This window comes from Symphodus melops (assembly GCF_947650265.1).
Source record: "Symphodus melops genome assembly, chromosome: 5".
Lineage (NCBI taxonomy): Eukaryota > Metazoa > Chordata > Actinopteri > Labriformes > Labridae > Symphodus > Symphodus melops.
The window spans coordinates 2,427,802-2,445,301 of record NC_136695.1 but is presented as its reverse complement, the minus strand read 5'-3'; the positions used below and the strand labels follow the sequence as shown (position 1 = coordinate 2,445,301).

Below are 17,500 nucleotides of genomic sequence, written 5' to 3'. Positions count from 1 at the left end.
CTCTACAAATAAAAACGGTATGAACTCAAATAACAGCTGAAGGAAGGAGGAGCGAACCTGAAGAGCTCTGACTTCAGTCTTTACTGAGCTTTAAAAACGTTGACTCCAGAGTCTGTGATTTCAGACTCGGATGCTTCGGATGCTCTCGTCTTCCACACTGATCTGTTTCCTGTTTCTCCGTCTGATACAGTGAACGGCTCTATTCTTAAATGTCATCACAGTGTGAGAGGAAGTTTGGAGGGCGTGCACGAGAGCGACAGGAAGTTGTGGATTCTCCTGAGGGAATCTGGAATATGAAGCGCGTGCAGGCAGCAGGATTAAAGGTTAAAGATTAAGCAGAGAAAACAAATAATCAGACGTCACTCTCCTCCCTTCACTCACTCGCAGTGAAGAAAACCCCAGAGGCTGTGAGGCGCCGCCAGCAGCCGTCATTAACACAGACAGAAAGAGAGAGAGGGGGGGAAGGAGACGTTTGTTCTGTTGTTGTTGTTCAGATTTCTTCTCCCTGCGTCCTGCTGCTTATTGGTTTAGAGCGGAGGAGGAAGAGGAGCGAGGGACAAACAAAGACACTAACATCAAAACTGTCGAGCTCAAGGGAGCAGCAGAACCCGCTAATGAGCTGTGACAGTGAGAGGAGAGGAGGAGAGGAGGAGAGGAGAGGAGAGGAGAGGAGGAGGAGAGGAGAGAGAGGAGGAGGAGAGGAGGAGAGGAGGAGAGAGGAGAGAGGAGAGAGGAGGAGAGGGGAGGAGGACAGGAGGAGAGAGGAGAGAGAGGAGGAGGAGAGGAGGAGAGAGGAGAGAGGAGGAGAGGAGGAGAGGAGAGAGAGGAGGAGAGGAGGAGAGGGGAGAGGAGGAGAGGAGGAGAGAGGAGAGAGGAGGAGAGGGGAGGAGGAGAGGAGGAGAGAGGAGAGAGGAGGAGAGGGGAGGAGGAGAGGAGGAGAGGAGGAGGAGAGAGAGGAGGAGAGGAGGAGAGGAGAGGAGGAGAATAGAGAGGAGGAGAGAGAGGAGGAGAGGAAGAGATGAGGAGAGAAGAGGAAGAGAGGAGGAGAGGAGGAGAGAGAGGAAGGAAGAAAGGAGGAGAGGAGAGGAGGAGAGAGGGGAAGGAACAGAGAAAGAGAGAAGAGAAGAGTAAGGAAAGGAGAGAGGAGGAGGAGAGGAGAGGAGGAGAGGGGAGGAGGCGAGGAGGAGAGAGGATTGGAAGTTGACGTCGTGTCTCTGTTGTAGAAAAGTGACGCTCAGACTCTGTGCAGGGATTGGTTAGTTTTTTAAGTCCCGCCTCTTCCTCTAATGATGCTCAAGTCCTTCATGTCGGTGAATCGTCCTGCCACTCACCTTCGTCCTCGTCGTTGGCGGTGACCGTGATGAGGACGTAGCCCACCTCCTTGTCTTCCTCCACGCTCACCTGGTAGACGGGCTGGGGGAACGCCGGCGCGTTGTCGTTCACATCGGTGATGAAGATCCTGACGTAGGCCGTGTCTGAAGGGAAGCACAGAGTCCTTGTTTTATAAAGACACGGGGGGACGGGGGGACGAGACGGCTGAGCTCCGTCCTCTCTGGGAACAAACATGGCGTTGCTTCTCACCCGTGTTGGGCTGTCCCTGCTGACCCGGTCTGGAAGACTCGGAGCCGTCCTGCGATTGGACCTCGATGAGGTAGGACGCTTTCTGCTCGCGGTCGAAGGAGGCTCGGGTGACGATGACGCCGCTGCGTGCGTCGATGCTGAAGTACTGCGAGTCGCCGCTCTCGTCCTTCAGGATCACGTAGTGGATCTGAGGAAGGACAGGAAGTGAGCGGACGCAGCAGCTGAAGGAGCGCACACACACACACACACACAGTCAGAGAGTCCTTCCTCACCTTGCCGTGCAGACCCGAGTCCAGATCAGTCGCCGACACCTGAGCCACCGACGTGCCGATCTCCGCCCCCTCGGGCACCGTGGCCTCGTAGGTGGAGGACAGGAAGAAAGGGACGTTGTCGTTCACGTCTGAAAATCAGGAAAAAAAAACAACCTCACAATTATTCACTTTTGTTTTTGTGTTGTTGGGAGGAGACGACGAGCACAAAGTTTCAGTGTTTGCAACATTTACACCGTTAAAATAATCAGAGTCAGTCTGAGGTCTCAGACGTCCTCTCGTTAATGACAACACAGTTATTAGTGAGGAATTATCCAACGCCGTGAAGAGTCCACAAAGCAGCCTGTCAGCTCACTTTCAAGCTCCGCTAAGCCAATTAGAGCGTCCGATGTGGGTTTGTTCCAGGCCAATCAAAGTCAGGAAGTGTTTGCTCCTCTCTGCTTCCCTCCACCCGCCTACACACGCTGATTGGGAAATGAGTCACTGTTCAAATGAGGCGGCGTGCAGCTCACACGGTTTCCTTTCTTTCTTTTTTTAAACTGCAGGGACGAAGTGTGAACTTCATTATTCCTCCAGCAGAGCGGCTCATTATAGAGCTGCACACTCAGAGTGGAACGACAGGAAGGAGCAGACAGACACAGAATCATCAGAAGACTTCTGCAGCTGTTTGTGACGGACAACAACCGCTCACACAGATCTACCAACATAGATCTACAAACACAGATCTACAAACACAGATCTATAAACACAGATCTACCAACACAGATCTACAAACACAGATCTATAAACACAGATCTACCAACACAGATCTACAAACACAGATCTACAAACACAGATCTACAAACACAGATCTACCAACACAGATCTACCAACAGATCTACAAACACAGATCTACAAACACAGATCTATAAACACAGATCTACAAACACAGATCTACAAACACAGATCTACAAACACAGATCTACAAACACAGATCTATAAACACAGATCTACCAACACAGATCTACAAACACAGATCTATAAACACAGATCTACCAACACAGATCTACAAACACAGATCTACAAACACAGATCTACAAACACAGATCTACCAACACAGATCTACCAACAGATCTACAAACACAGATCTACAAACACAGATCTATAAACACAGATCTACAAACACAGATCTACAAACACAGATCTACAAACACAGATCTATAAACACAGATCTACAAACACAGATCTACAAACACAGATCTACAAACACAGATCTATAAACACAGATCTACAAACACAGATCTACAAACACAGATCTATAAACACAGATCTACAAACACAGATCTACCAACACAGATCTACCAACAGATCTACAAACACAGATCTACAAACACAGATCTACAAACACAGATCTACAAACACAGATCTACAAACACAGATCTACAAACATAGATCTACAAACACAGATCTACAAACACAGATCTACAAACAGATCTACAAACACAGATCTACAAACACAGATCTACAAACACAGATCTACAAACACAGATCTACAAACACAGATCTACAAACAGATCTACAAACACAGATCTACAAACACAGATCTACAAACAGATCTACAAACACAGATCTACAAACACAGATCTACAAACAGATCTACAAACACATCTACCGACACAGATCTACAAACACATCTACCGACACAGATCTACAAACACTGTCCACCAATCACACGGCTGCAGAAAACTAACAAACACGATTCTACGTGCAGACCTCGTGGTCAGCACGTTTCAGGACTCTGCTGTCAATCAAACCTGCAGCTGCTCTCGTGCAGACACGTTCACCTGGTGCTGATCCATTTTAAAATTCTTTGATTTTCTTTTAAATTCCCTGGATGGCCCCGCCCTCTGCTCCCTTACACACCGACCCGCTCTCTCAGGTCAGCTGATCAGCTGCTCCTGAGGGGCCTCAGCACCTTGAACAGGTTTTTAAATCACTCTTCTCCCTGGCACCCAGTAAGAAGATGATTTTATTTATTTAATGTATTTTATTTATTTCACAGCGAGTCGTGTTTTTATGTCTTTTATATTATTGTGCCTTTTTAACTTGTTGTTAATTTATCGTACACTCTGATCAGCTGTGGTTGTTTGAAAGTGCTTAGTTAAATAAAGTTGGATTGGACTGACGGCTGAGATAATACTAGAAGCTGATTGGTTGTTCCATATGACAGATGATGCACATGGCTGCCTCTTTGCCTTTCATAGACCCGCCCACATTGTGGTTCTTAGATCTTGGTACAGTTTACCTAAACGTGGCCCCCCCCCCCCCTCACCTGTCACGTTGACGTAGACGGTGGTAAAAGATGCGAGCGGCACAGCGGCGACGTTCTGCACTCTGACTCTGAGCGCGAAGAAGCGAGTCGTCTCGTAGTCGAGGTTCTCGGCCACCAGGATGGACGCCGAGCTGTCCGCCCGGTTCGGCTTGACGTAGAACCGGACGGGCATGTTGGTCTCCGGCACCTGACCCTCCTCCAGGTTGTAAGTCACACGGGGGTCGCCGAGCGGGGACGTGGCCTTGATGGTCTGAGGGGGGAGGGGGGGGGGGGGGAGAATGGTGAGGATGGATTCTGGATGGTTCTGCAGGATATTAACACTCAGAGTGAGTAACACGCAGCTCTGCACAAACACACGCCAAGAAGAAGAAGTGATGACATCACTCGACCACACAGCTGTTAGCCGACTGTTCATCATCATGACGGCGCCGACGTCTCCCGGGTCCACAAATCAGAACACACACTTAAATATGACGCTTCTGTCCTTCTATGGAGCGCAACGTCCACAAGCTAGCACCTTAAAAGGTTTCAGATCCAGATCTGTTGGTGTGTGTGTGTGTGTGTGTGTGTGTGTGTGTGTGTGTGTGTGTGTGTCTGTGTGTGTGTGTGCGCGCTTTGTCCTGACGTTTTAAGACTCATATTATTCTCTTGGCTGCAGTTGGAGCTGACCTTAGAGAGAGAATGTGTGTGTGTGTGTGTGTGTGTGTGTGTGTGTGTGTGTGTGTGTGTGTGTGTGTGTGTGTGTGTTGTTCGTCCTGACCACACACTCCGGCCTCGGCAGGGAAGGATTGTGTTTTTCACGGTTGAGCGATGCTACAACAATCTAATGTTCTGAGAGTGAGGGTATGACCTGTACAGTACACACACACACACACACACACACACACACACACACACACACACACACACACACACACACACACACACACACACACACACACACACACACACACACACACACAGACTTTTAGAGTGAAGGATTCATTCTCAGATGAACGTTTGTAAACGGCTCGCTGATCATCACGCAGACGCCACATACACGACGGCGTCCCTCCGCCTCCTTCTGTTGAAGCAGACAGCATGCTGCTATCACACGTGTAACTTCCTGCTAAAAGGTCAAAGGTCACTCAGGTGGGTAACAGGGTAACAGGCAGACACGTTTGTCCCGTGAGGACGGGTTTCTCGTTGTCTCATGAAATCAAAGCTGATCAAGCGTAGCTGAGCGCCGGCGAGGAGAGCTGCGTGGTTATCGTGAGAGATCAACATGAAGAAGTGAAGATCTAAAGAGCTCCACGTCCTCTCCTCCACATCCAAGTGCACAGCTGGATCTCTGTGTGCGACCACAACAAAGACCGCTGCAGGACACGGTTAGCGCCGCGTCTCACACGGTCTGGGAACAGGAGGCTGCATTCAAAGAAAACACACACTCCCCTCCCAGCCGCTCGGCTCTTTGTTTGGAGCGGAGGGAACATGTTTCCTCACGGAGACACGCTGAGTGAGAAACACTGTCCAAACCTCCGAACACCAAAACCCTCTCAGCGCTGTCAGGACACACACACACACACACACACACACACACACACACACACACACACACACACACACACACACATTGACACAGTTGCAGCATGCACATTAACATTAGATCAATTGCATGTTAATTATAAAAGGCAGCAGCTCTCTTAGCTCCTCCTCCTTTGTGCGCCTCCTCCGACTTTAACGCCTAAAGGACTCTGGAAAACGTTCCTGACTTCCTGCTGGGAATATGGACACACTTTTCTCTTCAGCTGTCGGAGCGGGTGGCTGTGTGGCAGCAGCACCAGGTCTCCTGCAGATCCTGTTAAGAATCCCCGGAGACCATGCCGACTACGTCATCCAGACTAGACCATCAACGGTCCAGGAGCAGGAAGTAACCCTGCAGGGGAAAGTGCAGCTAACTGCCTCCTGCAGAGCTCCCTCTCTCTTCTTAAAGGCCCCTGCAGAGAGAGCGAGGCAGACGAGTATGTGCACCTTGAGGTAGCCTCTGAAAGTTCAGAGATCCTCCTTCACCTGAGCCAATCCAGACTCTGAACCCCATCCTCTATCACCTGCCGGTGTAAGCTGAGGGTATCAGACAACACACGACTTCCTTTATGTAAACTTATGGAGATGAACTGAGTCAGATGTCATTGTATTCAAACATTATCTGGAAGGCAGCACACGCTCTGAGCTTCCTCTGGCTTAGCAGAAAGCTTTACAGACCCATGCAGAGCTGGCTAAACACTGAAGCTACAGTGTCCACCACATGCAGAGCTGGCTAAACACTGAAGCTACAGTGTCCACCACATGCAGAGCTGGCTAAACACTGAAGCTACAGTGTCCACCACATGCAGAGCTGGCTAAACACTGAAGCTACAGTGTCCACCACATGCAGAGCTGGCTAAACACTGAAGCTACAGAGTCCACCACATGCTGACCTGTGTGAGAGGAGGGGGCGGAGACACCTCTCTGTGATGATTATAGTTTAGACTGCAGTACCCATTTTAAACACTAGGGGGCGGAGCTACAGCCTGCTCCTTTAACCGTGAAGGACTAAAATGAAATAAAGGCTCAAAGTTGTTTCAGGTTTTAATTGGGGTCAGTCGATGTGATGACATGCTCATCAGCAGCTTTCAGGTCTGGAGGTGAGGAGTCGTGTCAGGACACGTTGGTCGTCTCCAGGAAGCCGTCTGTGAGCGGTCTGCGGATGTGCCCGGCAGCAGGCGGAGGCAGCGGAGCGAACAGAATCAGCACTAATGAGAGATCATCTCATTAGACATCAGAGCAGGCAGTGTGCTGGAGCTAAGCTGATCAGTGTTTGCCATCTCATCCCACACAGATTAACGCCTGTGGAGATATCGCAGCAGATCGCACTCAGCTGGTGACGCTGGTGTGAGCGAGAACCAGCAGCTGGGATACAGATCGTCCTGTCGGCTTCGTACTCGGGGAGAGTTCAGCTGAAGACCGCTCTCTTTCATTCCAACACTGATCATTTTCACACTACACAATATTCTGTACTGTGCATTTTCAAGAAGCTCCTGACGTGTATCATTAAGTTTTTATTTTGATATTTCCAGCTTTTCTGAGTTAAATACAAAATCTTCTGCATGAGCAAAATGATTGGTTATCATGTTTTCTTGATTCTTCACCTGTTTATAACATTTAAAACACCTGCCTTAAGGGACTGACTGCCTGTAAGTGTGCACATCAACTGTACATGTTTGGGGGTGTCATTAAAGGAGCAGTCTGTAGCTCTGCCCCCTAGTGTATAAAATGAGTACTGCAATCATCACAGAGAGCTGGCTCCGCCCCCTCCTCTCACAAAGCTCTTCATGTGGTGGACACTGTAGCTTCAGTGTTTAGCCAGCTCTGCATGTGGTGGACACTGTAGCTTCAGTGTGTAGCCAGCTCTGCATGTAGAGACACTGTAGCTTCAGTGTTTAGCCAGTTCTGCATGTAGAGACACTGTAGCTTCAGTGTTTAGCCAGTTCTGCATGTAGAGACACTGTAGCTTCAGTGTTTAGCCAGCTCTGCATGTAGAGACACTGTAGCTTCAGTGTTTAGCCAGTTCTGCATGTAGAGACACTGTAGCTTCAGTGTGTAGCCAGCTCTGCATGTGGTGGACACTGTAGCTTCAGTGTTTAGCCAGCTCTGCATGTGGTGGACACTGTAGCTTCAGTGTTTAGCCAGCTCTGCATGGGTCTGTAAAGCTTTCTGCGTTCTAACCTCTCTCCATGTTTCAAAAGCATCTCCAACATTGATCCTAGTTTGAGCAGCTTTCTGCTGCTGGAGCTTATTAGAAACATGCAGAGGCTTTTTAGCTCGGGTACAATCACTTCTATCTGAAGCAGTTCCACTGCCCGCTTCCATCGCTGCAACACCTGTTCACCTGATAACTGCTCTCATATCTGGCAAACCCAGGGGCGTCCAAAACGGCCTTCAAAGCCCCGCCTACCTTCTCTGGTCCAATCAAATCCAGAGCATTCAGGAGCAGCTCTCTGATTGGTCCTTTCTAATTGTTTTTTTATTTTTATTTCACAGCATCTACATAACATAACCAACATTCTTAATTTATTTCTTTTTTACTTTTAAAAAAAATATTGTTTCATAATAAACATTCATTCATTTAGCTTCATTATATTTCTCTAGTTTAAATAATTATTGAGGATAATCATTCAGTCTGACTGAAGAATCAGACTCATCAGAGGAAAACATCAACAGGAAGAGGAAGCACACACACACGCACACACACACACACACACACACACACACACACACACACACGTCTCCCTGCCTCTACGCTATTCATCTGTGTAATTAGCAAAGCTAATTAACACTGCTAACTTTAAAACAACAGTTCCTCCTCTCAGAGAGGAAGTGTTCTGATTGTGACAAAAAAAAAAAAAAATGTTGAACTCATGGTGACAAAGAATAAAAACGACGAAAGATGGGACGGAAATGTAAAAACCTGAACTGGATTTCTCTGGTTCAGGAGCAGAATCGTGGCCTGACTCAAAGCTTGTCATGTTCATCATCCAGGAATTCATCTGTTTTGTTATTTTCCCATTTTCTGTCTTTCGCTGTTAAAACAGACAAACTGTCCTCGTGTCTGTGCTCTCTGAAGTTTTTAGAGTTGGTCGTCGAGTGTGTGGCCAGCTTTGATGTTTTTCTTAAAAGAAACTCTCACGGACACATTGGACATCTTATCTATATCACATCTTAGCTAGATGAGTGTTTATCTGTGGTTCACCGACTCGTCTCTCCTGACTGAAACACCGAAACCTCGACAGTGTCTCTTCTCATCTTTTACCTCTCCTCCTCCTCTCTCCCTCTCCTCCCTACCCCTCTCCTCTCTCTTCCCTCCCCCTCCTCTCTTCTCCCTCCTCCTCTCTCCTCTTCTCCTCTCTCTCCTCCTCTCCTCCCTCCTCCTCTCCTCCTCCCTCCCTCCCCTCCTCTCCTCCTCTCCCCCCCCTCTCCTTCCCCCACCCCCTCTCCTCCTCTCACAGTCTGTCAGGTTAAACACAGTAATCAAGCATCTGTTCTTCGGAGGTGATGAGAGTCCGTTGTGGCGCTCTGACAGCAGGTGTAATTATCTCTCCATCTCCTGTCAATCATCTCTGACAGATGGAGCAGCGGGCGGGACAACCTCATATCATCATCATCGTCTTCATCATCATCATCATCACGACCTTCAGCCTTTTCAGTTATGATGCAGGTTCCAAAACACACACACACACACACACACACACACACACACACACACACAGCCTACAACTGAACCTCCATGAAATCGAGCAGCTGGAGGCTAAAAACTCCTCCACCTTCTAAACCAGCAGCTTAGCGAAAGAGAGCAAATTAGGATGGAGGGATCAAAAGAGGAAGAAATAGTGTGTGTGTGTGTGTGTGTGTGTGTGTGTGTGTGTTGTGAGTGAGTCAGGTGACACTGACTTGGGGAACGTGTTGTTTGCTCTGCAGAAAATGTTTGAAATCGCTCGGCTGAACACGCTGACTTGGAGAGAAGAAGAAGAAGAAGATGAAGAAGAAGAAGAAGAAAAAGAAGGAGAAGAAGAAGAAGAAAAAGAAGGAGAAGAAGAAGAAGAAAAAGAAGGAGAAGAAGAAGAAGATGAAGAAGCTGAAGAAGAAGATGAAGAAGATGAAGAAGAAGATAATGAAGAAGAAGAAGGAGTAGAAGAAGAAGAAGAAGAAGAAGAAGAAAAAGAAGAAGAAGGAGTAGAAGAAGAAGAAGAAGAAGATGAAGATGAAGATGAAGAAGATGAAGATGGAGGAATGCATCTGGCCTGAAAAGCTACACTGCAGCCATTAAAGTCTGTTCTGAGACTTTGAGTGATTTAGACCCAGCGTGTGTAAATGAAGGCGATCTGAGTCATCGACTGACTGTGGCGCCGCTCGCTGCTCACCACGATCTTGGCGTCTCTGACGGTGTTCTCCGGCACTGTCACCCAGTACTCGGGTTTCTCCCAGTGCGGCGGCTGGTTGTGCACGTTGGTGATGATGACGGTGAGCTCCACGGAGCTGCTGCGGTTTCCTCCATCTGACGCCACGATCTGCTGGTTGATCCTGGACGTCTGCAGGGAGGCGACACAAAAAGGTCATCAGACAGAGCGAGGAACTTAATCACAGCGGCGTCTTTCATTAGCTCTCTGCAGGACACGGATCAGACTGAAAGGTCAGGACAGGGGGAGATCAGGAGAGAATATTCCTCCAGGCGTCTGCATGACTTTTATCAAAACTCCAGAGACAGAAGAAAACACGTTTTGTGTTTGAGAGCGACAGCTGTGAGAGAAGACAAAAACATTTAGACGATCAGCACGGATCAAAGCGGGGGAAATAAGCTGCTGATCTTTGGTGAGCTCATAAACACAGGATGGGGGGGGCGGGGGGGGGGGGGGGGGGGGGGGGGGGGCGACTCTTTCTTTTCTTAATAAATGACTGAAGTGTTGTTTCACAGATCAGTGGCAGCGAGAGAAGAAGACGAGGAGGAGGAGGAGGAACAGTCGGCATCATTTATATCAGACGTCTGTGTGACAGACAGACTTCAGACTCCGCTGTGTGACTTCAGATTGGTCAAAGAAGAAGTCCGAACAATGACTGAACATGGACAGTCTGCTCTGTCAAAGACTTCCTGACTTCACTGACCAGCGTTGTGTCTCTGCTCACGCTGACTGTCTTCCTCAGTCTTTGCACAGGATGAAGATCAGAACACAAACTTTTAGTTTGGTATCTTTGCATAAGTATGAGTCTATTTTTAATTGCACAAGTTTAATTCTAATTGTTTTATTCTTACTCATATAGACTGGTTTGGTGATGACCTATTTTTGTAGGTCAACCTGAAAAAATGGCGCCGGTGGTTCCTATGGAAATTCGCCTGTGGGATTTTTGCATTGGATTTTGGATCATTGCAGAAAATAATCTCTGTGTCAAACACACGTTTCTGATGCTGTTTAGTTCAGCAGGATAATCTTTACAGATGAACATCATTTATATGAAGTCTGAAGAGTTAATGCAGCCCAGAGAAGTAAAAAGCTAACGTTATGCTACAAGCTAACGACACACTACTGTCGACAGTGTGAACACAGAAAGAGTAAGGAGGTCATCCATCTTGTTTTTTAAGTATAACAAACGTTCCTCTTGTCCAAAAATCACCAAACAAGAACAAAGTTCAGTTTGAAAAAGCACTCGTACAATTCCTGCTGTCGTGAAGCCTTCTGATCAGCCTTATATTTTTTTTAAATTTGTGAACATACAGACGAGTCACAGCGGGAGAAACACTGTGGGGAAGAGAAGCTGCACAACAGGAACACAGAGCTACACGTGTACATATAATCAGACAAACAGAAATACAGCAGAGCAGAAGAAGAACCTTCACACACACACACACACACACACACACACACACACACACACAGTCCCATGTTCTCTCAACAACATGTGAGCTGCTGTCTAACAGCTCCATGTATATTCATGTGCAGAGATTCTTATCAAGGGAACGCCACGAGAAGAGATTCAGCACGAATACATTACATGTGTTCTTCTGTCTTTGTGAGGACCGTGGTTTTAAAAATGGAAATATTTCACGGAAAGAGGGCGGAAACTTTCAGAACAAACGCAGAAATAAATATCTTCACTCATCAGTGTGTCCTGTGTGAATGTGTGTGTGAGTCCTGACTGTCTACAGTGAGGGAGAAGCTGGAGTCCTGCTGGCTGTGTTGTTGTGAAAGCTGTGTTTACATGGCTCCTCCCCTTGTGTATAAAAGCTACTTTAGTCAAGAAGAAGAAAATACTCACTGATTATTTGGATGAAGAGCAGCTAACTAAAGAGCGCTAACATTAGCATGCTAACACAGCAATGCAGGACACAGGTGATTGAAGCTACCAGCTAACTTAACTAAAGGGCGCTAACATTAGCATGCTAACACAACGACACACATCGTAAACAAACACGGACACGAGGGAGGCGGCGCCGAATATTTCATCAGTCTTAAGAGCTTTCCAGGATTCCAAGGATGCAGACTGATAGATGATCACGAACAGATGATGTTTCACCTGCTTGTGTCCTCTACCTTCAAACACACACACACACACACACACACACACACACACACACACACGCATGCAGCGTCCGTGTTGTACGGTAAGAGGACAGCTTAGCGCACAGATGTTAGCGTGGGCGGCGCCGCCGCCTTGTTTCACACTTGCAGATGTGCGGGAGGAAAAATCAACGCTGCAGCAGCGACAGTAGAAGAAAGAAGTAAGTAAACTAGAAGCTACAGTACAAATGTGTCTCCCAGAATGCATTGCACCAAAGAGAGTGATTGGTGATTGAAGCTACCAGCTAACTAAAGTGCGCTAACATTAGCATGCTAACACAACGACACAGGTGATTTTGTCTGCAGCTTGCACTTAATGTTTTTCAGTTATGGTGCATACTAATCGATGACTCCGTCATGTGAACGCTAAGGGAGAGGGGTTTTGGAGGTGTGTCTCTGGAGGAGGGCGGAGGCTTCAGTATGAAGGAGGCGTGGCCTAACGGGAGTTTGTTTTGGTTTGATGCTGGAGCTCGAGGGCGACACCTACTGGATCCAAAAGTTCTTCCTTTAACATATTCCTCTTAATGAGTTATTTCATCACAGTTTTAGCTCGGGAGCGAGCGTCACCGTTTTGTCCTCACAAGTATAGTTAAGTGTATAGAAATGTAACACTGACCTGAGAGATCGGGTGGTTGACGTAGATCCAGCCCGTGCTGGGTTGATGTGCAGGTAAGCCGGCTTCTGATTGGACAGGGAGTACGTGATGGCCGAGTTGCTCCCCTGGTCGTCATCGTGCGCCGCCGCTCGCAGGAAACTCGTCCCGACAGGAGTGTCCTCACGCAGGAAGTCTGCGAGAGACGAGGAAGACGAAGGGTCAGAGTCTGACGCTGAGTCCTTTTCTGATCCCAGCCGACTCTAAACGAAGGACGTCTTCCATCATGATAAACTAATAACTAAAACAACATTTAGTCTGAGACGCTTTAAAGAGTTTTGGTTTGATATTGAATCTCTGTCCTGATGTCAGATCAGAAACCTGACGCGCTCCTGTGACGGAGGCCTGGATCTAAAGTAGTCCACTGAACCCCGTCAGTCTGACTGAGCGCTCTGTTCTGTGCTGGTAAGCAGATATTATAAACACGTGTCAGCACTGTGTCACCTCATTTTGTCATTTCTGGGTCTCATGCTGCAAAGTCAACACGTGCATTTTTTATACATTCATAAACATAACCTCCAATCCTGCTGACAGTGACGAGCGTCAGTGCTGATCGTACAACAAAAACAAGGAGCGGAGATCAGCTGCTCCGGCTCCTCTGGAAGACTGAGCTTCAAGCACTGAGTCTTTTTGTCGAGCTGGGTCGCAGACGACAGTCAGGTCCCGCTCAGTCTGGAAAGAAAGAGCTCCAGGTCCTGGTGCTGAAATAAATCAGGGATAGAAGCTTCCAGTCCTGGGTGTGTCCCGCCTCTCACCCCCCCTGAGCACGGAGCACCACGGTCAGCAGGTAACCAGCAGGTGATCGGACTGCGGGAGGGAAGCTGGAGAGAAGCCACGCCATGCACGGGGAGAACATGCAGACTCCACACAGAGAGGCTCCTGACAGACAGGGATTCAAACCAGCAACCTCCTCACTGTGAGGTGACACAGTACAAAGTGAACCGAACGAGTCCTGTTGTTGTTTTCAGTTTGAAACTTTGTGTTTAATGAAGACGACGTTTCACGGACTGACTGTACAGCAGTCTCTGTAGGGTGTGTGTGTGTGTGTGTGTGTGTGTGTGTGTGTGTGTGGGAGGGGTCCAGAAACAGTCAGAGCATCAAATGTTCCTTGTTTAAAAGTAAAGAAGGGTGCTTTCCAGATCACTTCCCCGCTTGTGCAGGAAACCCCCAACACACACACACACACACACACACACACACACACACACACCCAGTGGAGATGAATGCGTGTCCCAGAAACATTTCACTCGGCCTGTTTAATAGTTAATGAGAGTGTTTTCCTGATCTGACGAGGAGAACTTCTGACACGACGTTTATCAAAACACATATTTGCTCACGTCGTAAACAAACACGGACACGAGGGAGGCGGCGCCGAATATTTCATCAGTCTTAAGAGCTTTCCAGGATTCCAAGGATGCAGACTGATAGATGATCACGAACAGATGATGTTTCACCTGCTCGTGTCCTCTGCCTTCAAACACACACACACACACACACACACACACACACACACACACACACACACACACGCAGCGTCCGTGTTGTACGGTAAGAGGACAGCTTAGCGCACAGATGTTAGCTGTGGGCGGCGCCGCCTTGTTTCACACTTGCAGATGTGCGGGAGGAAAAATGCAAACTGAGAAAAGTGTGAGGCAGAGAAGTTCAACGCTGCAGCAGCGACAGTAGAAGAAAGTTAACTAGAAGCAACAGTACAAATGTGTCTCCCAGAATGCATTGCACCAAAGAGAGCCGGCGCTGAAGGGATCCCTGCGGCGCCGGTCGAAGACTCACACTGGTAGCGGCTGTTCTCAAACTTGGGGTCGTTGTCGTTCTGGTCGGCGATGACGACGGTGATCTGACAGATCCCGATGAGCGGCTCCTCGGCCTGATCCGTGGCTGGTCACGGACAGCGTGAACTCCCTCTGGCGCTCCCGGTCGAAGCTCGCCGTGGTGGTGATCACACCTGCAGGAAACACGCCCACGGTGATTCTTCACGTTTGTCAACAAACAAACACGAGTGTTTTTACAAACAGAGAGGCGGAAACTCACCGGAGTCAGGGTCGATGTCGAACCCGGACGACACGCCGTCTCTGTGCATGATGCCGTACTTGACCTCGCCGTTGACGCCCATGTCGGCGTCGTGCGCCTGGACTCGCAGGACGAAGGTCCCCGGAGGCAGATTCTCCAGGACCACAGCGTTCAGACTGTAGTTGTGACACTGAGACACAAACAGAAGACACGAGGACGAGGATTCAGATCAAGACAGACCTAACGTCTCTTTGTGCTCCGAAGGAGGACGAAGCTGTTTTGCGTCTTCCGTCCTTGGATTACGCTCTGCAGCGTTTTCCAGAGGTCCTCGTCAAATTTGAGAATAATCTCGAGGTGATAAGAACATACATTCACTCCTTGTTCATGTCCAAAGACCTGAAGCCACCCAGCTGGCTCCTTCCAGCAGCGTCTCTACTCGTGTGAGCTCATGACCCGACCTGAAGGACGAGCGCCGACACGCTGCAGAGGACACGCTGCAGAGGACACGCTGCAGAGGACACGCTGCAGAGGACACGCTGCAGGTGAGGCTGTGTAAAGCTTCCTCATCACGAGCCATGCTAACCTCGTCCACGCGACTGAAGCTAGCATGAAACGCTCTGCTTACCTCCTGGAAGACGGGCTTGTTGTTGTTGATGTCGTTGATCCCTACGATGACCTGCGCCGAGCTGCTGAGCGGGTACGGCCCCCCGGAGGCGTTGTCGTCCGTGGCGGTGATGTTGAGGACGTACTGAGGTCCTCTGAGTCTGGGCGGCGGACTCCTCCTCAGCTTTATGATCCCTGCAAACAGATGTTAGACGAGCAAACAAGCCCACGGTCACTCCACATGTTTTAAAGACGCTTCTCACACTATGAAGTTTTTCTACTTCCTGCAGCTTTTTCCCACTTTTTTTTCCCGAGAACACAAGTTTTAATTAGTTTTAAGTTGACAGGCACTGAAGGGTCCGGCTGTTTGTGGTAAACACTCCTCCGGAGGAATGTTTCAGCTGGTGGTGGATGAAGAGCGAGGGCACGGAGAGAAAACAGCCACGAGCTGCTGCTGCTTATCCTGAGCTCCTCAAAGTCCACAGAAAAGAAAACGCTTCTTTTAACGTGAGAGAGAAGCGAAGTGTGCTGCAGACAAACGACGTGCTCTGAACGGTCCGATCGTCCCGCCTGCAGCCAGGCTGCTGAAGACTTCCAGGAAGTGGGATCACGTAAACCCAGTTCTCTTTAAACTGGTCTTCATCATGTTGTGTTGATGGTCTCGACTGATTGGATAAAGTCTCGTACAGTCAGGCGGAGGGTTTGTAACACGCCAGGAAATTATAAATGAAAACACATCACACGCCATGAGAGTCAATGAGACGCCTTCAAATAGCTCAATGAATCAATGAACGAGAAAAGAGATCCACCTGAAAGGAGATCCACCTTAAAGGAGACCCACCTTAAAGGAGATCCACCTTAAAGGAGATCCACCTTAAAAGAGATCCACCTTAAAAGAGATCCACCTTAAAAGAGATCCACCTTAAAGGAGATCCACCTTAGTGACACGCCCACCCCGGGAGGTCTTTAAAGGACACTCCCCCCGGGAGGTCTTTAAAGGACACGCCCCCCGGGAGGTCTTTAAAGGACACGCCCCCCCATTAAAGGGCCTTAAAGTGACAGCAGCTGAAATGAAGCGTTTCACTGACATCAGATAAATAAGGAGGTTTTATAAGGTGGCGTCCTGGAGTGACATCATCGATGGTCAGTAGAATCAATGAACCACACGTGGCGTGTTCCCGGCTGATTGACTGAATGTGTCAGCGTCACGCGTGGCGTTGGACGTGTTCCCGCCTCGGTGTCAGTGAACACATCGTGTTGTGTTCAAACATGAAACACAGCGTGATGATTGCAGCTCAGCTTTGTTTTAACCCGAATGTCACGTCGCTCTGCGCTCACGATCGCTCCCACATTTACATAACAGAGAGAGCGGAGCAAACAAGCAAACAAACAAACAAACAAACAAACAAACAAACAAACAAATCAGCAGCTTTGGTAACAACATGAATGGAGACACGGCGGCTGGCAGCGAACACATCTACATGAAAATACTTCACAACGCTTTGAAGTGACAAAAGCAGAGCAGCCGAGCGAGCCAAAGGCCATCTGCTGCGTGTGTGTGTGTGTGTGTGTGTGTGTGTGTGTGTGTGTGTGTGTGTGTGTGTGTGTGTGTGTGTGTGTGAAAGAGTCTTAATATATCATTTATGTGCAAATGTTCATGTTTATATCTGTTCCTGTGTGCACATGTTATTTGTGTGTGTGTGTGTGTGTGTGTGTGTGTGTGTGTGTGTGTGTGTGTGTGAACAGCAGGGCTTGCTGCAGCAGTGCATGCTGGGAGATAAGGTGACAGAGAGGCTTATAGAAACACGTAAACACACAAACGCAGAGATAAACATGCAAAACATGACAACACATCACACAGCGGACGTTTATCCTCTGTCTGACACACACACACCTGCACACACACACACACACACACACACACACACAC

The 17,500-nt window shown here is 48.4% G+C and overlaps 1 protein-coding gene across 1 annotated transcript in view; it reads right to left on the bottom strand.

Annotated features, from left to right (window-relative positions):
• Positions 1-17,500, bottom strand: part of LOC306823298 (neural-cadherin) — a 68,160-nt gene that overhangs the window by 21,385 nt on the left and 29,275 nt on the right. Inside the window, 12 exon segments of the mRNA XM_079342754.1 lie at positions 1,332-1,475; positions 1,582-1,768; positions 1,854-1,981; positions 4,162-4,411; positions 10,098-10,265; positions 12,904-12,941; positions 12,944-13,075; positions 14,731-14,836; positions 14,838-14,902; positions 14,989-15,157; positions 15,593-15,765; positions 16,380-16,411. Coding sequence (XP_079198880.1) covers positions 1,332-1,475; positions 1,582-1,768; positions 1,854-1,981; positions 4,162-4,411; positions 10,098-10,265; positions 12,904-12,941; positions 12,944-13,075; positions 14,731-14,836; positions 14,838-14,902; positions 14,989-15,157; positions 15,593-15,765; positions 16,380-16,411 — 1,592 coding nt within the window.